Source organism: Saccoglossus kowalevskii, chromosome 5 (assembly GCF_978046115.1).
Source record: "Saccoglossus kowalevskii chromosome 5, keSacKowa6.1, whole genome shotgun sequence".
Classification (NCBI taxonomy): Eukaryota; Metazoa; Hemichordata; class Enteropneusta; family Harrimaniidae; genus Saccoglossus; species Saccoglossus kowalevskii.
The window spans coordinates 31,466,863-31,491,062 of NC_140645.1; the positions used below are offsets into that span (position 1 = coordinate 31,466,863).

The following is a 24,200-nucleotide window of genomic DNA, read 5'->3' on the forward strand; positions in this document are numbered from 1 at the left end:
CGCCAAGTTCGTGAACTGTGTCCACTCGTATTTAAAAGGTGGTGGCTGGCTATCAACAGTACAGTTAATAGTCACCTTGGTTCCCTCAGTTACTGGCAATAATGGACTTTCCAGACTCACCTCAGGACCATCTGAGAAAATAATTGCATCAAAATTTCGACCAATATAGAATACACTAGGAATCTTGAATAATGGATTTTCGCTGACTGCGAATCTCTGCAATGTAAAAAACATTTCGCTGAAATCAAAATATTACATTTTTAACTTGAATTCTTTTTTTTTCTTTTCATAGTTCAATGTCAAAATGCACATTCATCGTGCAATTGTAACTCGTCAATGAATCAAAGTATATTCAAAGAGATCTATTTCTTGCATATTCAAGGCAATAACTGTTCAAGTTAGACACGTGATACAAAATGTTCATGCCATAAATCTTAACCACACAGGTGATCCGAGAGCCAAATGATTTCCAAGACTTTTCCAGACCTTTTCCTAAACTTTCTTGCATCCCTTGACATTTTGACCCTTAATTCAGTTAACATCATCACCAAAGCTCATCAAAATTCAAAATAGCAGTTCATACGTGTACAAAAATAATTTATTTACAAGTTCATAGCCATGAACACTTACTTTCAGGGTTCAACCTGTGACCAACAGCTCTTTCTGAAATGAATTAATAACTATGAAGAAATTTAAAGACTTTTCAAAGATTTGTTCCTGCAATTTGAAGGCAACTCAAAGACTTTCCAGACCTCAAAAAAAATCCAAAGACTTTCAAATGATTTTCCCAATGCTATGGGCCCTGCGATCTTATATTAAAGGCAACAAGGGCTTCCAAACGCTAGTGAAATGAGCAATACTTACATTCAATTTGTACTATCGTTGTGGCGCTACCAGTGCCTTGTACACCGTCATAGAAAGTATTCTGTGAATTACATGTGTAGATTCCGCCTTCACCTTTACCAATGTCGACTAATTCCACAGTAGATGTCTGACTGAGTGGCTGATCCGCACCTGGTGCAACCCACTGAACTGACTCTGGTGCAGGCAGAGAATCAACCTCACACTCAATTGTCAGTGTCTCTCCTACTCTACGAGCTACCACTGATGGCACAGTCACAACAGGGGCATCTGGAAAAATGAAATTGTAAATTATTCGATACCATACATTTCTCAGCTGAAATTTTAAATTGGTACAAACTTCTGATCATTTTTTATCATTCTAAACCAATGTTGGTCTATGTTGTTGTCTTATCAGGTTTCAAAAAAAATATAGATAAAAATATTGATTTATTACAACTATTTTATGAAAATGAATAATTTATTATTCTTTGAAGCTGCTTGGCCCATACTATACGAGGATATTTTTGATAATACGTCACATTTTGCATAATGGTTAACATTTTAGTTAAAAAAACAAGACATGAATATCACAGTCTCCGTTCTTTGATTATAAAGTAGTACAAACAATATCTGCAAACATGTGAATGAATATGTAATCTGTGTGGGCACAGTCACCATCAAGTGATTTCCCATAATCTAATCTGTACTGACCACCAAAAATTTCCACTGACCCATGTTCAGAATCTCAGAATACACAAGTAAAACAAAACTACTTGTCATACATTCATAAATCTGAATGAACCTTGATGTACATGAATTCTTTGTTAATTAAGGTCTTAGTATATAACTAGGACCTGGGTCGAATCAAAGATCAAATAACTGCATTGTTTTAATTTGCATATTCTTGGGAGGGTGTGGTCATTATTGCCAAAAGCACATCTACTCTTGCCAAGGTGTAATCATACCAAATGCAAATAAAATCGACACGGTGCTGGTAGAGATAGCATCAAATAACTGCATTGATCTAATTTGCATATTTTTGGAAAAGCTTGGTCATTGCTGTCAGAAGCACATCTACTCGTATCAAGGTGTAATCCTACCAAATATGAACGAAATTGGCTCAATGGTTGCTTAAATCAAGTTAGCTAATTTGCATATTTTTGGGTAGGGTGTGGTTATATTAATAATAACCTAAAATATGACTTCCAATGATAAGTAAGCTATTTTGAAATTGGGTTCTAGAAGTTGGTTCCGAGATTCTGCAAAGTTGGGTCTGAGTTCTGAGGTTTTGAGGTTCTGAGTTCTGAAAAGTATACATTACCGATCGAATACATTTGGTAAAACTTGTGAATCTGAAATCAATAATTCATAAATCTGAATCTAACCGAATCAATGTATTCTGAGCATGCTCAGTTGTTCTGTCAGTGCAGTAGGAAGAAGTAATTGTTGATGAAAATCTTGACCCACATAGGATTTTCTGATCTGGAAATAAAAATTACGTGCATGTTCAACAGAGACTTGCTCATCAACCTGCCAAATTTCATAAAATCTGCTGCAGAATTTCTGAGAAAATGTTGGAGACATAAAGGGGGTGGACGGAAGGAACCAGAAATAGGAATTAGTAGTCGCCTTTCAGGCTACGCCTGAACGGAGACTAATGAGAAATTTCAAATAGAGTTAAAAGTTGTCTTAGCCATAAAAAGATACAGGATCAGCCTGAAAATCTGGGAAAGATAGAGTTGTCACAAATGCAATATTTGTTTTATTTGGCCTCAATGAAAATTAAAAATGGAATGTCATCTAACTCAGCAACAGTGCTTATAATATATATACAAGGCCAATCAAAGCCATTGCATGGAATTCACGAAATTAGTGACGTACTCTTGCATAGAAGATGAAGATATGACAAATAATATAACAGTTTGAAACGAAGAATCTGTAAAATGCAATATGAAAGAAAACATACTATTGAAAACATACTATTCACATCTGTTCAGTTTCATGGCAATCAGCGTGTTACATTTGCGCTATACTACAATTAACATTTTTGACCAATGACCTCAATCCACAATTAGTGTTACACTTACATTGGACAACAAGCTCAGTAGTACTCTCTCCCTTGCCTGGACTGCCATCATAGAAATAATTGAAGGCCCAGCAATTGTACAACCCAGCATCGCTTCGTGCTACGCTATCTAAGGTTAATTCTTCGGTGGTCTGCTCCACAGCACTATTACGGATCCACTGGAACTCACTGGCAGCGGGATTGGCTTCCGTGATGAAAGTACTGCAGATCATACTCACTGCGTCTCCCTCTTTCACAGTCTTGCTCTCATCCAACACAACAACTGGAATGTCTAGTGATTATAACAAAGATTATTTTAATAATAAATTGCATGGGACATGTTTATATCTGCACATACAGATATAAACAAGACATTGTATGAATTTGCAATTCATTTCAATAAGGAAATCTTAAAGCACTGCAGTAAAACGTTTGGAGATCATTTACAAAAACACTGACTCTACATTAAAGTTGTTATAGCTGAATAGGGAAATGAGTTCTGTGCTAACAAGACTTAAATTATTAAGATTAAGTGAATAGAATAAAGGTAATACTGGAGAATACTTTATTTTTGGTGGAATTAATTTTAGCTGAAAAGGCTTTTTGTATGAAATTTATTTTCACTGATTTTTGATTAATGTGAAATATAGGAAAAAAAATATGTTCACTGGATTTTTCAGCGAAAATAAATTACAAGCAAAAATAAAGTATTCTACAGTATGCTCGGCATACCCAGAGTTTGTAAAAGGAATATCAATGATAGCGCTCTCTAGTGCCATTCTCACATACAATAATAGCGCTCTCTACTTACATTGCACATCTATTATGATGATCTCTTCAGTATTTCATGTACTTCCATCATAGTATATATTCTCTGCTGAACACATGTATTCTCCAGCCTTGTCACGTGTAATGCTTAAGATTTCCAGTGGGTTATTAGGATCCACTTGAAAATTGTCCAATAATGAAGTCCATGCCACGTTGTCAGGTCGTGGATTTGACGATATTACATTACAAGAAGCAAAGAAGTCCTCGCCTTCTTTAATCTTTCCATCTTTGTATCTGGGTTCCACATCTATTTTGATATCAGGAGGGTCTAAAAAAAAAATATATCCCCTCAGAGGTCTCTGATTTTAGTTTAGCACCATAAAGCGTAATAATAATCGATTAACCTGTCATTCATCTTAACTGTCATTCAGCTATTGTGACAACACTCAACAGCAATCGTAACAGCTCATAGGGTCTTGTCATTTGAGTACATTGTACAGCTAATCGGCCAAACTGAATATCCATACCAGACGCTACTATAGAGTAAGCCATATTTGATCTGTTATTTTTTTCAAAGCTATATTGATTGAATATGAACAAATACAGGGTTAACTCTCGGGTTGCCATTTTCAAATAATTTTATAAAACCAGTATACTAAAAATCTGCATTTCAGGTAACACCAAGACAAATTTAGGCAGCAAGAAAATTAATTAAGGGGAACAGATACTATAAATGGCCACTGACATTAGGATGCTAATCTGAAACAAGCCGCTCGCATCATGGCGAGAGCTCCGGGAAATGTGCAATTTGCGGTTACCCATGAGCACGTGGTGCAGTCAATGGGATTGAGCGGATCACCATTAACACATCTGTTCATGTTCAAGCCCAGCAACGAATTTACAAGATTTATTTGTTATGTATGTATATATACTTTTTTTTACTGTACATGTACTTACACTGAACATCAAAGGTGATAACATCTTCACAAGTGACAGCGTCTGCTAATGTACCATGGCTTATTTTACAGCTGAATGGCACCTCTGCATCATCTCTGCTGAAGACTGGGGAATATTCAACAGGAGAGTTTCCATTGCTTGGTGTATCAATTCCATCTTTCATCCACACAAGAGTTGCTGGTGGTGTTCCACCCCCGATGCAAAACATTGTTGCATCACTACGACCTTCAACCACTTCATTTTCTGGACCAGCACCGCTCACTTCACAGGTAGGTGGACCTTCTGTATGAATAAAATAATTTCACATTTGTTGAGTAAAGTGTAAAGAAAGTGTCTTGTTTTGCACCTAATGTCATACAGGGACGGCACATTAAAAGGGAGCAGAGGTCTGGCTTTTGACATTCTGTACTTGAAATTTGAGATCTATGAATGAATTTTGTCGATAAATACAACTTGTATGTGCTGCGAAATGCCCTAAAAATCGGGTATAAAACGGACTGCGATTCAGACGACAAACGTTTTTTTTGCCTGGCATTTTTTTGCCTCTAGAGGACCAGTCAATGATGTTATCAGTGAACACTGATAATTAAACCCATTCATTCTAGTACGTCAACCTCATAGAAGTGTTACTATGAATGACCTTGTTAACTGACAATACGACTATTTAAAGGTATGTTTTGGAGCAATGGATTGGCGAACAGGCAGAAAAGCAGAGAAAGCTGAGGAAGAACTCCTGTGTCTGTGCGAGTATCAGAAACAGCATTTATAACGGGGCAAATTCAAGCCTTTTCTGTATATACATGGCTGAAATAAAAAATAACATTAAATGAGTGAATTATGAAAATTTATATCAGAAAATAATTATAGATTTTATATTAGATGTACTAAGCATGAGGCAACTACAGGTAGAAAAGTTTTCCATTAAAAAGTATATCTACATGTCCAAACATTTCAAAAACTTTGTTTTAATGAAAACTTAAAGTATACATGTGGGTACGTGTTATTATTTATTTATTTTGGAAACTCTATTTTTAACTGAAGGAATTAAACTAAGTTAAACATTCATGTCTGTTTATTTTGAACCTTAGAATGACTACATTTCAAATGTACGTTTAGTTGTACTTAGCGTATGTTACTATGACAATCAACCAATTCGAGAAAAACAGTAGACAATGACTAAATGCATGGCCACAGTCAAACTGCTGTTCAATTTAAATAGAAAACAAATGAAAGAAAACAGAGAGCTTTTAGAGAAGAAGAGAAACACGAGCGATGTAGTCGAACAACAGGCATTACGGCAGCGATGTTTGTTTCACCTCGATCAATACAGTATTACCCACGATGCACTATTCCCATAAACGTCAAGAACAAGATAAGAAATTACGAGACCAACCAACACGGCATGAAATCGCGTGTTTCCGGTCCGGTTACACAACGGTTACATGGCGGTTATGCAGTAAAACCGTCGCGTAACCGTCGGACTATGGGGGTGGCATATCCGTCGCGTAACCGTCAGCCGGAAATGCTACGTTTGTCGTCCATTCAGTTCAACGTAAATCAACGATAATTTCTGAAATTACGCAGATTTCCGTTCAACGTTTATAACGTATACTTCTAAATAACCGCTGATTAAGTTGGACGGAAGAAACGTAAATGCAGAAATATACGCCAATTTACGTTGAAACTGAAACGGCATATACAGCTGGGTAACCGATCATTACGTTAACGGTTTCCGGCGTATTCTTGTGTTCTTCCACGTCATGTACGCAGAGTACGCCCATTGTAAATTACATTTATTTTTACGTTTTCCGGGACCTACCTTATAATATTTATCCGTACATGGTGTGTATACAATTTAAAATGTGTATTAACTATAATTTTAAGTGGGGGCGTTGACAATACATGTATATAAAATTAGTCCAGATTCGTATATAGCGCCCTTGTAGGTAGAGATTGCTCGTTAAGTACAATTACTCACGCATTATGAGCCCGCCATCAACGACAAACACAGTCGAGGCTTGAAGATTGATGTACCCCCAGACGTGCTTAGCTCCAATACATCACGCTTCTTGTACGTCATTGTTAGATCAATTTTGTCACATTTCAAAAATCTAAAAAGTCTAGTTGGGCTATGATAGAACGAAGTTCCGTCATATTTTACGTTTTGGAAAAAAAAACGTGTAAGGGGCTGCACTTGAACTTAGCCACAACAGTTCACACTTGTTGGTTAATACATTGTTTCTAATCACGTGTGTTACTTCTACAACAAAAGAGGTGTTACCACTGTGGCACCAAGTGATATTTGTTTTGTCTGATGTGACTGAACTTATAAACCTACTGTTGATTAACCTATGATTAAAACACACAATGAATGTTTCTTAAAACCATTACTTTCAAACGTTAAAAAAAGAGTGTCAGTGCACAATCCCTCTATGATATAGGGACTGTGGTCAGTGTTAGTATATTGTAGTACGTAATCGTTTCTCAGCCAAGTCACTTTTGAGTACACATTAGTGGCGTTCACGTTAGAGATCTACTTGAACGCTCGGCACGAACCGAAATCAGTGGTGAATTTTCAGGGAACACATAACTAGTAGTAATGAATGGAATGAATGCAAATTGTCGTCGGCGACGCATATTCATGTGCTGCAACCGGTATTTTCTTGCAATGCTACATTGAAGTAAACCAAAAAAATCGAATCTTCTAAGCCGTTCATTGCACGATGACTCATAATAAATACCGTAATGACAAAAGGAATTAATTTCAATATGTCAATTATTGTTTTCATCATATGCGTATCGTTTTCCATGTTTGGGTCAACTAACAGATCGACGATTCCTGCACGAGTCGAGTGGGTCCCGATGTGGGTCCGGACAAACGTAAACCCGGTGCTGTAATTCTCTCCAAACATGAAGGCTTACAAATTTCGGCACGTGCCGAAATCCCGCAATGTGCACGTAACAATTGCGGAAGCTGATGTTGAAAAAGCTGTAGACTGGTAGCTGTACAATTCGTCCTGGTTGCTTACGGCCCAGGTAAATAAAATACATTGGTCGTTACGTCCCTGTAATAAATTATATTCGAAGTTGTATTTAGTGCAATGTCAATGTAATGTGCCTGCTCAAAATCAAGGATCATCCAATACCTTGATAAAACTATAATGGTCCATTATAGGATGTGGATCTACATGCAAGTGCCAACTACGCCTGTTGCTAAGAAATATGTGTGGTCTAACCAAGATCTTATTGGCCTAGAACAGTATACTATACAAAAGTTATAACCGAAAGAGAGAAACTACTGTAAAAAAGGATTAATTATTCACTGGGTTTTAATTTTGCTTATTTCGCTGACTGGAAAATGCGCTAAATTAAAACCCAGTGAATATGTCAAATTTAGCATAGAACACATTATCTAAATGATAAAACCGTGAATTTAAAACCCACTGAATATGTCTGAAATTGTAAATCAGCGAAATTTAAACCCAGTGAAAATTAGTCATTTTACAGTATTCCACTTCCGTCTGAGGAAAAAAAAAAACGAATAGAAAAATTGTAAATGTTCGTTGGTAGAAACTACATACAGAATGCTTTATCCCGATGCATATTTCGTCGAGATACCATTTCGTCAAAAGTGTGATGTGAATTGGCAGTGCTGAGCACCCTCCCCATAATAATATCATTTTTTGGGCCGCCTTTATTGTAATATTAAAAATTAAGAAATCCGCTACAATTAATAGTTGGTGGTCTGTTGATGTTAAATGGATAAGACTCAATTCACACACCACCAGGTGTCATTCTTCAGTTAAGCAATACAATGTGACAGACTTCAGTCGAATACTGGTGGAAGTTTTGACCTGCCCTTAAAACACGACTTTTATTCCAAATAAGCGATACGATGACAGAATTGGTTCGGTGCCAGTCGGTAATGGGCTGATAATAGTTATTATTGTGAACACGGCGACGCGTTTTATACATCGTACGTTTAACCATGGAACTATAAACCCCAGGAAGAACAACGAAACTAAGAGGACTAAAAAAACCTTTGTCTTAGTTTATCTTACAGTGCTTTAACTCAGCATGTGCCAAGAAGCGGACCCAAACGGTTAGGAGGTTTTCAAACTCATTTCGACGAAGCAACTATTACATTGCTTCCAGCGTCTTTTTCGTTACACTACTAGTATTCAGTCATGAGAATGTTTTACCTCATCCAAAAACGTCCACGCACAAGCAGCTCAGGGCGTGCACTCCAATATGAAGTCAGATGACGCGCCCGGTCACATAATCACCTCACTCACGTGACCAATGTTAAAGCAAGTGTTCGGCACGTGTACGGAGAAGAATGTGCGTCACATTAAATTGTACAAATCACAGGGACTGTGTACAAATGCAGGTATTTGTAAAATGAATGACGCCTTTGGATAAGTGAATTGACTCTGACCAACGTGCAATGCTACTTGTACATAAAAAAACTACCAATTATTGATTACAGAAGATTTCTTAATTTTAATTAATACAATATATGCATAGCAAAATTATATCAGTTTGTAGTACCATACAGCGGATGTTGACCTGCATTCAAGATTACCACACCCTAACGTGACCTGCTAAAAGATGACTTTTTTTTACAAAGCTGGCATTGACAAACAATATTTCCTCCAATTCAAATAAAAAAATGTTGCACCGTATATCACCGACTGTGTCGGTGCGCGGCAAACATGCACAGTCGATAACCGCAAAGTGGAAACGGAGTAGTAATGGGTCACTCTCTTGACATGATCGGCCAAGGGATTTTTAATAAACGTAATCAAGACCAAACATAAAAGCAATAACTGGGATTCTTTTTAGCAAACACGGTATATTGTCCGACGCTGTTATATTTATTTTGACTTATAAATTAACGACACCAGTACGGCTTATTATACATCGTACGTTTAACATGCAGGCTTGCTTGAGCCAAATAGTGAAGTATTACCGAATCCAAGTCGCCGCATCGCCAAGACTACACAGATTTATTTTGTTGAGTCTCGAAGCGGAAATAAACTCTGGCGGCGAGAATAAGCCGCCGACAATAGTGTACAATAGCTAGCGTTAAGTTTACCGCATTCCGTAGTTGGACAACCAGAATGAATTGTCCCATACACACCATGGCAACCGGTTTGACATCGAGCCGAGCTAAACGATTAGACGGACATAACTCGGCATATGCCACGAAGCGGACCCAAACGGTTTGAAGGTTCTCAAACTCATTTCGACGAAGCAACTCTGACATTGCTTCCAGCGACTCTTTCGTTACACTATTCAATCACGACAATGTAAAGATTCATCTCGTCCAAAAACTCAGGGCGTGCACTCCAATATGAAGTCAGATGACGCGCCCGGTCACATGATCACCTCACTCACGCGACCAATGTTAAATATATATCCGATATTCTGATTAGTCCACCACTGTTCTATCTCCCTATGTTCTATGTCAAAATTAACGTCGTTTCGTTTGTCATTACAATGCTATCCCTTTTCGATAAACTAATTAGGCCCATACTAGTTTACGGAAGTGACATCTGGGGTCACGAAAGCACATACAAATCAAGTGTGGAAGAAATTCACCTAAACTTTTGTCATAACGGTTTTGTTTTAGGAGTCAGGAAGAACTCATCAATCTTGGGTATGTATGGGGAACTGGGAAAATACCCACTCGACGTATTCATCAAAAAACAACTAATTAAATACTTCAACAGAGTAATGAATACATCGAATGAATTGGTAAGAGATGCATCAATAATATTATGAACAAACAATTAAACAGCAAATGGTACAGTGCCATAACTACACTGTTAACTGAAATAAACTAACCACAAATTATCGAAACAACAACTATACTGAACGACAGGGAAACCAAGAAATTAAGTTTGGAAGTTGAAAAAATATATAAATTATATTGGAAAGGGAAATTAACATAGGGACTGATGATAACCAAAATAACAATAACAGAAGAAATAAACTCAGAGAGTAAAATTTCAAAAATTAATTTACTTTAGAAAATTATGTGATCAAAATTAAGAATGCCGAACTACGTGAATGTCTAAGTAGGTTCCGTCTGGGCAACCATAGACTAAAAATTGAAACAGGGAGGTACACCAAAACAAAAACCGAAATAGGAAAAAGAATCTGCGAACTGTGTTTAAAGAACAAAGTAGAAGATGAAATGCCCCTTTTACGAAAAATCGCGAAAAGCATTATTTGAAAAGACTACTAAGCACATTATAAACTTCACGAATATGAGTGACTACAACAAATTTTTAACATTAATGGGTGATACAAACCTGAATGTACAGATACCAGTTGCCCAATTTATCAAAAATATCACGAACAGCAACAGCAACATCTTCTGGCAAATTAACATAAATACTTTTCTCCTTTAATACGTTTTTTCTTTCTCATTTAGTCTTGTTCCATGTTTCATTGATTTACTGTATATTGCTTATTTTTTTGTATTATTATTATTTCATCTATTTTTTCAATATTATTACCTCCATATATAAATAGTTTTTTTAATTGTTGTTTTTAGTTTGTTGGTAGGAAGTAATTTACACGACCCAGCTCCCTGCACTAACCTAATTCGGGAAAGTAGTGTCAGGTGAGTGTATTGGTCTATTGCAAACTCATTTATTTTAGTAAAAACACATCTAGTTGCGTTTTATGTTTCAGAATATTACTCCAAACACCTTTTTAGCTATCGATTTCTTCGTTGTTATTTTACCAAAAATCTGCCCACGCTTGCTGCTAGAATCCGCCATTCAGAATTTCCGACGAGAATAAAAAATTGTCGACCGGCGCTATGCTATTTGTTTGCAATACACACAGGATGTCGGCTACTGGACCGTTATGCATCAGAATAATAATAATAATAATAATAATAATAATAATAATAATAATAATAATAATAATAATAATAATAATAATAATAATAATAATAATATAATAATAATAATAATAATAATAATAATAGTACTATTACTAGTCTGGCGTTATGCTATTGTAAAAATGACTAAATCCGCGATTGCGAGAGCACACTGCGGAATTTACGCTTGATATTTGCGCCATGCATTGCCCGTAATCAAGTCCATTGAAATTTGTCCCCGGTAATCAAAAGACCCATTTTTTTATTTTAACGTAGGTTTGTTGTTTTTGTCCCCTAACTATTTTAACTATACTCAACACTGAGAAGTTGATTTGTAAATTGCGTTATGTCAAGTGGACTCAGATGGTTATAACAATTTGAATGCATATGCAACATAACCTGTTATTGTATTGTAACCAAAGCGTGTCGTTTTGAAAACAGCGTTTTACCCCCATTACGGTTACTAAAAAAGATAGTAACCGTGCCCCCATCTAGCAAGATTATGAAATGATCTCAATTCTGGGCGTGCCAACACAACGGCGCCATCAAGACTAGATTGGAAAATACTCAAGTGTTTTGCAAAGTTCCAAGACATATTGTTAACTGACTGTCCGAATAATTCTCAGACCGTCTGTAATTGCTTCATGAATATTTATAAACAGACCGGAACTCTAAAACAACCCCTGGCACTGCGACAAGTGGCGATAAAAACTGATAGGGATGCCAAAGTTGTGACGTCGCTCGAGTGAAATTATTAAAAAAAAATACACTCCTTTTTCTGTCTACATATGCTACGTTCACACGACAGCATTTTATCGGAGCCCTACGGCTCGAGCCAGCAAAAATGGACGTGTTTACGCGTTCGGCTCGAGCCAAGTTCGGCTCCAATAAACCATCGGGGTTGAACTTCGATAGGGTTGAGCCCCGACATGGCCCCGACCGTGTATTCTCACAGACGGACCGGAACAGGAAGTCAGTAGAAAACAAAAGATTTTTTCGTTAGCGTGGGGGGGAAACAGAGGTGTTAATCCTGTCTTTTCCTGTTTGTGATTGGTCCAGGATTTGGGGGATCGTGACGTAGCTCCGACTGTGAGACAAGGGCCTATTATCGGAGCCCAAAACACACCCTCAATCGTCTTCTTCAAGTAGCCACTCATTTCAATTATGGTGGAAACAACATCTGTCGTAATTTCACGCAATTTCCGGCTTGGCGAAGAGATACACGTCCTAATATATATTTGGCAGAGTAAAGAATTACTGCGATAGATTGATGCCTCAACGGTAAACAGAAAAAATGGAGTACGTAATTACGCGACAAAAATTGAGAGAACGACTGAACGGAAACGTTTTAAAGACACTAAAGATAAAAATCGTAGAAGCGATCACGGCACGGTGACGTGTTCCTAGTAGCTTTAGATTCTTCCACAGTCCCTCTATGATAGATACAAGATAGAGTGACTGTGATTGTTCCTAGTAGTTTAGATATCACTACAGTTGAATAATTACAAAATGGTGATTTTGCATGACAATAACTTAAGCGAATAATAGGCTGTAACACATTTTAGCTGCCGTGTTTCCTGTTTATTCGAGCATGGATTCGAAATACTGGTACCTAAATCATAACACCAGTGCATTGTCTTTTCTACCTCCATGCTCAGACTCGCGATTGTTTCTTTTTTCTCCCAGCTCAACAGTATCGTGCCACGAAACAACACAAGCACGACACCAACATCGTTTTCAGTCCAGTTTTTTTTCATACTAATTATTTGAGGGCACGGTTCCGTTCGGCTCTGATCGAACTGAATCGAACCCTGGCAGATCTCGGCTCTCATTCGGCTCCCGACCGTATGAACGCATTGGAGATAATCTCCTGTTAATCCGTGGGAGGAGAAGTAGTTCGGCTCCAATAGAATGCTGCAGTACTTATTTCTACCACACCCGGTTGGGAAACGCCTTTGATCTAAGCATGGAGCTAGCTCCATGATCTAAGTAACAGTGCGCGTTATGCTTGTGGAGTGTAACCGATGACGTCATAGCATCTTGGAAGATTCATATATTTACACTGTCTTCTGTTATAGTGAGAGTATCTGATATTAACAACCCTTTCAAACACACTTTTCCGACTTGAACTATTGTTTTATCAATATTAATATTAATATTAAGGTGGAAGTTCAAAAAAGTGCCCAATGCTGTTTTAATGGCTCTCTGTTAATTTTTTATTTGTGTTTTTCGATCAAACCATAGACCCTCAACAAAACTTAGATCGTGTTTTAACATATAAACTACGTTAGATACGTTTTTTGCGGCCTTGGCAGAATGAATGGCTGCGTCGATGTCTCCGTTTCCGTAGCTTTCTTTCATGCATTCAGCAGCAACATTCTGTGGTCCCTCTTGCAATATATCATTCCAATCGATATCCAAATCGACAAAATCCTCGTAGTTTTTCCACATTTGGGTAAATAATGTACCGTCTCTCGCGTTGTGCCAAAAATCGAAACGAAGTGTATACGCATGCGTATTGTTGTTTTATTTGCGACGAATAATTATAATGCACTGTTTACACGTAATTTTAATTGGTATCTAACATCCAGCCGTTTAGCGTCCCCACCCCACAGCTTTACCCTAACGTGATACCAAGTGAAACGTATATTTTTACTGTCGCATTTTACAAAAGTCGAAACTGGATGTATCATGGACTAGGTACAACACACGCTGCGACAACTGAGTGATCAGCGACATCTTTTTGGGCGATGTTCCAATGGTGAATTAGTTTATTTGAAATGAAGTGAATATGAATATGAACTCTATTAACAACGTGTTTGAATTATGTGCGGCAATGGGCAATGACCTCCAGAGTTCACGCACCAATATCTAAATAAATTCGCTTAACTGTTTTAATAAACATGTCGCACGTGAAACGCAGGAGACATTTTAGTTCGCCCATTTCATGTTTACCGATCTTCAACTTTTTAGAATAAATGATACCGATCGATGTCAAATCAACCAAGAGGCTCGAATCCGGAAGGCTTAGCTATTTTAAACTTCGTAAATAGCATTCTCAAGCGGGGACTTTAATCAAGTGTAATGAACGTAAGCGAAATGTATGGACGAGTCACGATACTTGTACCTTCGAAAGTTACGACTCTTACTCTTGAAATTGGTTATAAACACATGCACAAAATACAAGCATATACCAACACATATAACGATATGCGCGAATTTCAAATATTGAAGATTTTACCGAAGAGAACCAAGGACGAAACGTCCGTCCTGGTCGAAACCCTTGGCCGAAACGTCCGTCCACCGGAACGCCCAAACCCAATCTTCAGTCATTTTAAATATGATTACTCAGTAAAGTAACTAGGAAGGTATACCTGTTCGATTTGTGGTTATAAAACGATTGCAGTATAACAGGAAGTTCGCACGGAGTCTCGTCGTCATTTTTTTTCGCTACTTTCACACATTATTTCACATACTATTTCGGCCGGCAGTTTGGTTACGTCAGAAGTCTCCAACACGCCGGACCTCAGCGTGTTGTTTCTCGGTGTTTTCCTTTATGTACGTAGCAAATTTCGACGAAAAGGTAGTCTGCTTCATCGGAATAGTGTACCTCCAAGGTCAATGATAGTTGCGGTTACGCAATCTAGCGCTTGATCATGCTGTAGTTAGGCCACCTAAACTTGGGATTAAAATGCGATAGACGTCGCGCCGCGTGGTGTTCGATATGGACTCATAGCGACGTATACAACACGTTGTTTATTTACATGAAATTCAAACACACACTGAGCGACGACCACCGCCCTTTCATCAAAGGCCTCTTCCAAGCTATGATTTATTTATACCGGCCCGAATATTTTGATTCGAAATTGAGTCAAGCCACTGCCCTCCACAAAAGCCTGCATTATTTTACAATGTGAAACCACCTTATTATCGATATCCAACAACATTTATTATCTTGAATAATACATTTAAGCCCAAATAATAAACGTCAACAATATTAGTAAATGCTAGAACAATATCAATTATGAATTATAAGTAGGAAGATTTGCCACAGCGTCAACCGTAGTGCTTGTCACGATTACGAGATCTTAAAGCGGAAGTGATGTAATCGTAGAACGATTTTCAGCCCGCGAAAGAGATGCAACGTCACAACAGTTTTAAATACGTCTGTCGCTATGTTGGCTGTTGGCTCACTCGTTGTCCGAATATAACGCCTCGAGGAATAATTACTACTTAATGCTAAGTGGTGTTGTTTGAAATAACGCTATTTGGAACGAATTGTCATATGTTTTAAAATTACGTCAATTAGTCACGTGAATCCAGGGCCAACCTGCCGTTCACAAAAACACTCCAGTAGATTCGTGTGCTACAGTATAAAACAAGATCATAAAATTGTCCCTGAAAATTACATGGTCATCAAGTATTGCAATACACTACACAGTAATATAGCATTTTGTTTAAATTGTAATATAAGTGATGATATAGAAAACATTCCCGGTAGACACAATCCGGGTAGAACAAACTCCACACCCTACTATTACATTTAACTTTTTTATGTAAACTAAAACTGACATAATAGCAAACAGTTTAATCTGGGTAAATGAAACAGGGTCAAAGGTAACACAATGATATTGTATAGGCACTTTGTAAGTAAGTAAGTAAGTAATTCTTTATTGCTATCATATCCCATTTGAGATCTTGACAAAAAGTACAATAAAGTCAAAAACATGTAATAATAAAAAATGAAAATAAAAGGAAATACTAAAAATACAGTATTAAAACCTCCCACACACGCACTCAACATACAGTTGCACTGTACAGCGTTGTTGTCAGACGCTGACCCTGAATGGCCTTCAACACCTTCGCAGAACACAGCTTTCAGGACAAGCGAAAAATAGATTAGGTGTAATTTGACTGCAGTTGCAAAAACATTTTTTTTTCAAATATTGTTCTCAAATATTTATTAAATATCAGTCTCAATCACTTTTGTATGATTTGGAAAGTTGTGTGTGTGTGTGGGGGGGGGTATTCACAATTATATTTCACAGTTTTACAAGCAGACAATTAGCATCTTTAACAAAATACATAACAGAATTATTTTTTAAATTACATTTTTAAATCAAAAAGCATTACACAGTAGCACCGACAAAAATCATTTATGATTTGTCTGGCGGCACATATCTATCAAGATTTTTTGCATAATAAAACGTTTTTGCAGAACAACTCAGTGATATTATATTGTTTTATTCATGATCTTTTACCTGGTAAGGCAGGGAATGGGAAATATCACACGGATTGTCGCGTGATCATCGCTAAGTATCAGTTATACTTTCATAAAAAGTACAAATATTATAATAGCACTTACCCAAAACTGTTATTTTAGCTTCTTCTTCCAGAAGGATTGTTCCAGAGTAGGAACATTTCCATATCGCCATATCATCAAAGTTAGCATTTCTTATCTTTAACGTAAAGTCATTGTTTTGCGTATTACCGACAATCTCGCAACAATCATCAAACTCAGGATCAGCGTAAAGTTTGCCTGCTTTGTTACCCAGGTACAACGATAATTGCACTCTGTTCCATGCGACTGTAGCGGTGCTTTCAAAATCTTTCCAACTACAATTCAACATTACCTCATTTCCTTCCAAAACCACAGTATCTATGGGAACACCACGAAATGACTGCGACAATACTATAAAAAACGCAGAATACATTCAGTTAAAAAATGTAATGTTCATACAATGTACAAGAAATCTTATTATGAATGCATGAAATAACCTAATTCATAGCTATGTATGAGACGAATGCACTAGTCTCCATTTTCTACGAAAGTTTGTCAGTTATCAGAAGAAACGAAGTACAACCACTACATACTATGACAGAACCCCACACCCTCCCCATGGCTTTCGTTGCATATGGAAGTTATTTTCACGAGTGATTTGGTGTATCCTGCGGCCGTATTTTCACGGGTGATTGTTTCCAGGTGGTCAACAAACATTAAGTTCTCTCAATCTTAGTATTCCATGCGATATACACCTAATCTGCCAAAAATGTTGCTGAAAAATTTGAACCGGATAGAAATAGCAGACGAAAAGTTTTGTTGTCAATGGATATACCATGTGTGATGTGCAAAATAGTTTTGGTCAAAATAAGTGACTGCCTAAAAGTACCAATACTGTTGTGCAAATTTCATTTCACTGGGCAAGTATATTCATGTACCCCAAGCGAGAAATATCATACTTCTAAATATGGTTTATTTATGCTACGTTTTGAAAAAACAGTACTCCTAAAGGGACTACTTTGTTTGCTCTCATACCTCATTTGCATATTGAGTGTTAAAATACCGATTCTGATTTCAGGAACGAATCAAAATAAACTGCAGTACAATGTAATAATTCGTGACATTGCATTGTAGAAAGCGGCATCACACAAACAAGTACCGTATTTTTCAGACAACCATTATCTTCAGGTCTTCTACATGCATGTACATGAAAGCGCTTCTTATAAAACAAATATGGTATGTCAAAACAGAAAGCACCACACAGGTACACTAATAATAAGTCCATTATGTATTGTCTACTTGACATGCCAATGTAGACGCAATAACCTTTTGTGTGCTTGACATTTACTTAGCAACATGCATCTATAAATATATCTATAATAGTGTCAAACTGTAATTTCCTTTCCTTCCTGTAATTTTTCAATCAAGGTATGTCCAAATTATACAGTGAATACATGAAGTCCCACCAAAATGTTTGGGCAACATATTGATTAGCATCCATTTTCTATTATTTTTGGAACAACATTTAACCTTGTTTACAGGTCATGATGTCATATATCACGCTAATTAAATGAAATATCCTCGAGGAGACCTCATCATAAACTAAGGTAGCTGCAATGCAAAGCAGCAGATTTTTAATTTTGGTATCAGTGTATTGTATTTGAGCATAACCATACCCCCAAAAATGCCAGTATGTCATACTCTTATGTAACTGTGTAACGATCTACTCACCCATTACTGGTAATAGACAGCAGAATACGTAGCGAGAGATTCCCATCATCATTACAGGTAGTCTGGCTCTGAAATGAAGACAAACATGAATGTGAACATAACACAACTCACAAAAGGCGGGGGCTTCTCACTTTGCATAGCAACACCTAGGGTCATGGGGGAATATAAATCTGACGAATGAATGAGAACTGCAATAAAAAAAAACTTTTTTTATCATGCGAATGTAATTTGCATAGGAAACGCAATGTTAGTGAATCAATGTTCTTAAATAAGCACCTACAGATGTATAGACTAGATCCGATCCCATTTTTCAATTAATAGGAATTTTCAATTGAAAACAAAATGGGTATGGGTAAAAATCTGTCTGTAACCAAAATGCCAAGTAATTTTTATTTTTTCGTTGAGTGTATAAATTTTCAGATGAACATAACTCAATAAATAGCAGCAGGGCATCTTATTTCTAGCCAGTGCTTTGATTTTAAAACTAAACCAATTTAAATTCATGAAACATTTTCGCTATTTAATAAGTATTAGTCAATTTTAATATGCAGGGACACTTAGTCGTGAAGCCTAAAAATCAAGTAAAAAGTTCTTCAATTTGTTCTTTTGAAAAAACTGCTGTCCATCCAATCAAAAAGGAGACAGTTAAAATGCAACTGTATTAATTACCTGAGACATGTATTCAAAGGGCAGAGCCTGTTAATAATATGATTGTGAAACAGACAATGCACGTTTTCTCAGTTTAATTGTAGTGTAAAGATTAATATAGTCGGGTCAAAATTGTATGGAAAGAGAAACCTGATTTGATTACATCACACAACATTTCAACTTTGAAAGCTGTGAAAAGTCAGCAGTAGTTGGGTCACCGTGATGACTTCTGGGAAGAGGTCTTCATGAAAAATTAAGATTGCATGTGGTTTTAAAAAGACTTTTGAAGGCACAAGCAAAACATTTATGATGCTTTTTTGGTCTTCACAATTATTTGTTCATAAAATGGAATATTCCTGAAAATTCTCAACTATCAAGATGTTTCAGGACAAATTTGTTCTATGTACAATTGAGATTTAACTAGTTGCTACCCCTGTGCATTCATGATACTTTATATTGGCTCCAACTTCACACATCCACTCAAGGCAATGCACGTCACCTATATAATTACTATAGTCTGTTGAGGCAGGCAGGCAGGCAGGAAAGCAAGTTGCTATTGAGTTGTCTGAATGGCAATATTACTTGTCCTGCCTGGTCAATGAGACTACTTCGTGTTAAGCCCAGCCTCAATTGTAAAGAAAATATTTGAATATTTTTAGGCGTCAATGAATTCAGGTGACGCGTCTATTGCCAAAGAATTCCAAGCCTTGAAAGATTGGCTCACATTCTCTAATTAAGACATTTCATTCTTGGGTCAATAGTTTAAACAGCATTATCACTAACTGTAAGTCTATAGCTTTTGTCTGTCTTGGTATTTATGTCTTTTTCTGATACAGATATTAGAATTTCATAGTCTTGCATGATATTTTCAACATTATAACCTAAAAATCTGTAAACTAATTAGAATAGAAACAGGCAATAAACTGCCTTGGAAAATTCAAATTCAGGATTTTGTAACACCGGACAGTTATATATATAAATATTGTTAAAAAAATCACTTTTATGGCATGTTAAAATTTATCAATGATTTGATTATCTTCCTCAACAGCACAATTCTCACAAAAATGTTGGTGCAATAACTTCTATCAACAAAATTTGTCTTCGAAATCTCGTTCATCATTTAGTCCAGTAAATACTGATCAGAAAAAATGTCTGAAAATAGACAATACGCAGTAAATTTATTGCATTAACTTTTTATTAATCAGCAATCAGAAACCTTTTCAATAAGCTAATTTGAAGACTCCCAGGTTACACTCGTTTGTAATGTTTCAAAATTATGTTTATTGAACCACACTCAAAACTATATGCCCCTTTCATGACCCCTGAAGGTCGTAAATACTGGTAGCTTGTTGGTATAACAGCAACATGCGTCTTTGTTCTTAATAATTTACTCAAAATGCTTAAACACATAGACAATGCTTGGGGGGAAATGTTATGAAATATAAACGTATTTTTGATTTTCATACCTGGAAATTTGACATTCTAGTCTAACAAATATGAACTCATGTCAACACGTTCTCGTAAAATATTAGTTTGGCTATGAAACATACAACCATTACATAGCAACGTGCTGAGTGGCGGCGGCACAGCGGGAAGGTTGCAAGGTCGAAATAAATGTTCTGAGGGGGCGTCGCTTCTCCAAAATCAAGCTGAAATCCTTTGTGTCAGTAAAATTTGTTCTTCAAAATGCAGGAAATAGCGTTTCAGAGGGTCTAAATTTCAACATTTTTAAGGGGAGCAAAGTCGTGCCTCCGGCGCGAGGTTTGTGAGCAGATCTCGCCCCTCATGCACAATTTCGTGCCACCGTCTCTGGTGCTGGAGTAAAACAATAAAAAACAGAAACAGTTTATTACTTTTACGATACTGTGCAGTAAATACATGTGAGTACATGCAATTATTTTAAATGTTTGTTAATTAAACCGAAATGTTGTCCGTCGAATAATGCGGTTATGTTTGCGAATGTCGACTAGACTAGAATGTCGACTAGAAAATAATACCTAATTCAAGTTGTCTGGGAAAGCATTTTTGTTTTTAATAACAAAAAAAAACACCCAAGGTCACTTGCCAGTCCTACTTTCTAGACCAGAGTTTTAGAATATTTATCCATAGCGCACCAACGTCAAAATTGTCAAACAAAAATCTTCGAACCTAAGTTAGTATAGTGTATGAGACTGTGGCAGTGTGTACAAATCCCTTGATCTCTGATGTACACAATACAAATAATTCTGATGAAATTTAGATGTGTCATAGCAAAATATGACATGGTCGCTATGATTGTTACAAACGCAGACATGAAACACAGTTCATCCACACCGGACTGTGCATAAAAACACTTGACAGCGTTCATACAAATACAACGAAATACGGGATATCATGTCACTGTTTGCTATCTTATATGGGCATGGCGAGGTTCAGGTATTGTGTCTGCTTATCTGAGGTCATCATTGAGGTCAACTTTCTCATTCAAGTATTCATATTTAAATGATAAAAACAGATCATATTAAATACCTTGGTAAATAGCATTCAATGTACAGTTCGAAACGCTCCGAATACGGACAGGTCGTTAATTTTAGTCTGTCATTCACACACCCACGCTCTAGTACTATTGATACACACGTGAATTGTGTATTTGTTGTTTGATATCTGATACGCATTACCATAGCCACAATGTGTTCAGTATGGATGATTTATTAAGACTGAACCAGTTCATTTATAGCGTCACCCGAACAGAAGCATATGGGAAAGATATGTGTGAGGGCGCACTTACTTACGTTCTCTAGCAAACTAGCTTTTGCTATAGATATTTATAAAAACAATAAAGGTTCATAATGGAAATATCTAATTATTGACTAATATTTTTATGATACACTTTGTTTTAATAATTACATTGATATAACCGATACAGATTATAAGACTATTGAACCTGCATTTAGCATATATCTACACTATTATATATTTAATATAAAACAAAATAATCTAAATGTTCAAAAATGTTGAAAATATTTTAGATTAAAAATAATATATAATAAAAGAAGTCGGAGCGTTATCTCCGCCGTTCATTCCCCAATAAACATTTCTGTAGGTCCTGAAAGATGTCATCTTGAATGTCTTCTTTACGGAATTCGTTTAAATCAATAAATCCTGTGAATGTTTAGAGACAAATTTCACATTAATGTCACATTCTCAAAACAATGAAGAAAATAAAATTACAGGCATCAAGATACCAACGTGTTCAATGCATCCGTGTTTAAACCATATCCATCAATACACAACTGCGAGCCAGTTCCAGGATGAAAACAAAAATATGTTTTAAACCTTCATGCATTTTTGTGTTGGCTTTATAATGCCACAATTCGGCCATCTTGATTTGAATCATGAAATAAATGCGCGTGCAATGAGTTCGATAAAATTCTGATGAATTTAAACACAGTGTAATTTTCAAACTACACGAGGAGTCACTCAGAAAGTTAAGAGCGAAATCTGCATCTCAGTCAATTATGAATGGGATACACTGAGTTATAGCTGTTATAGTCAGAATGATTTAAATTCAGATTATACTTGTCCGTCATTCGTCTCAAGTTAAATACGTGAGCGTGACATCAAAGCTGGTGCACACGAAGGTACATATATGTCAAGTGCAATACACGATGTGGACTTCAAACCATACCACAATTGTCGTCAACGCAACACGCAACGTAATTATTCGAATCGGATACCATTGAAGTTAAGCCAAAGACTCACTCATACCTCGCGCCTTTATTCTAGACAGTCATACTCTTAGTACGCTGAATAATTTCAAAGGAACGCGCAGGTCTGTGGAGAATATCCATATTTTTACTTTGTTGAAAAGACCGGGCACCACGGCTGGTATGATAAAAAGATATATTTCGGACAATAAGAATCTTGAATGCATTAACTCTGAGCGATTGGAAACCAGGAGTTCAACTTACAGTTACTAACTCAATGTCACGTTACTCACAGGAGCTGTCATTACACTGGTTATTAATAATACACACGTAATAAAATCAACATATATTCGCACGAAGTTGCGTTAAATGAGTAGAACTGGACGGAGCTTGAATGCCAAAATATTCATCATCAGAATATGATCAATACCTACTACGATGACATCGGTAATTCACTTAAATAAACTAAAGACGTTGAATTCCGATGTAAGATCACGATTTTGCACGTGGCTGTTATTAGTTATGGCGAACAGGCAATCAATTTGGATTCAAAACTAATCACTCCACCGGCTTATGTATGGTCTTCTCAATGCGCTTTGTTGATAGCAGTGTCTTTAGTAGCTTCCTGGATGTTTATAAAGCATTTCACAGAGTGAACAAGTCAGTTAATTGGTATCGCAATCAAAGTAACTGAGTTAAATGAGGGTACTGTTACATCATGCGTTTTTTTTAGTAACCAACAGTGGTCGTAATAGTGAAGGAGTCGTGTCCCCAAACTGTTCATTGTTGACAGAAATGACCACAGTCGCCAACTAATGAAATGTCTATAAGCCTTAGTTGTAACGATGACGTGTGTGTTATAGCGCCCTCTATGGAAGGCCAACACAAACTTACACATGTTTTAAAAAACAATATGTCAATGAACATATTTTATGGCGAAACTGACGAATTTCCGTATTGACATTTTCTAACCACGTTCACTCCGCAAATATATTTAATTACGTAATTTAACTATTTTAAACATGAGAAACCATTAGGTGCAATCTATTGTTCGGTTTTCACTACCCCAGTGGTAAATGTTTTCTATCTCTTTGCATACATTTAGTTGGTATATTCTCCTGGCGTCGATTTAGTTCCGTTGGATTGCCTGAGTGCCGTGCCTTGTCACGGGTGACTATCTGACTGAAACGGTTCAATGTCAATACTGGCTATTTGTATTTTGGCCGAGGCTGAACCTGCTTGTGGTAACGTGTGTACGTACTTTTGTAACTTTACTGTTCGTTTTATTTCCATTTTTGCACTAATTGGTGAATCGAAACCCAT

General features: G+C 36.7%; 1 protein-coding gene across 1 annotated transcript; it reads right to left on the reverse strand.

Moving 5' to 3' along the window:
- LOC144346454 (B-cell receptor CD22-like) lies at positions 1–24,200 on the reverse strand (the record flags this gene model as incomplete). The annotated part of the gene is made up of 8 exons (XM_085498925.1): positions 24,139–24,200; positions 18,544–18,611; positions 16,897–17,223; positions 4,634–4,915; positions 3,762–4,004; positions 2,931–3,200; positions 865–1,131; positions 1–131 (listed from the first exon to the last, which is right to left on the reverse strand). Coding segments are annotated over exons 1-8 (1,650 nt in total), but the record flags the coding sequence as incomplete, so codon positions are not given.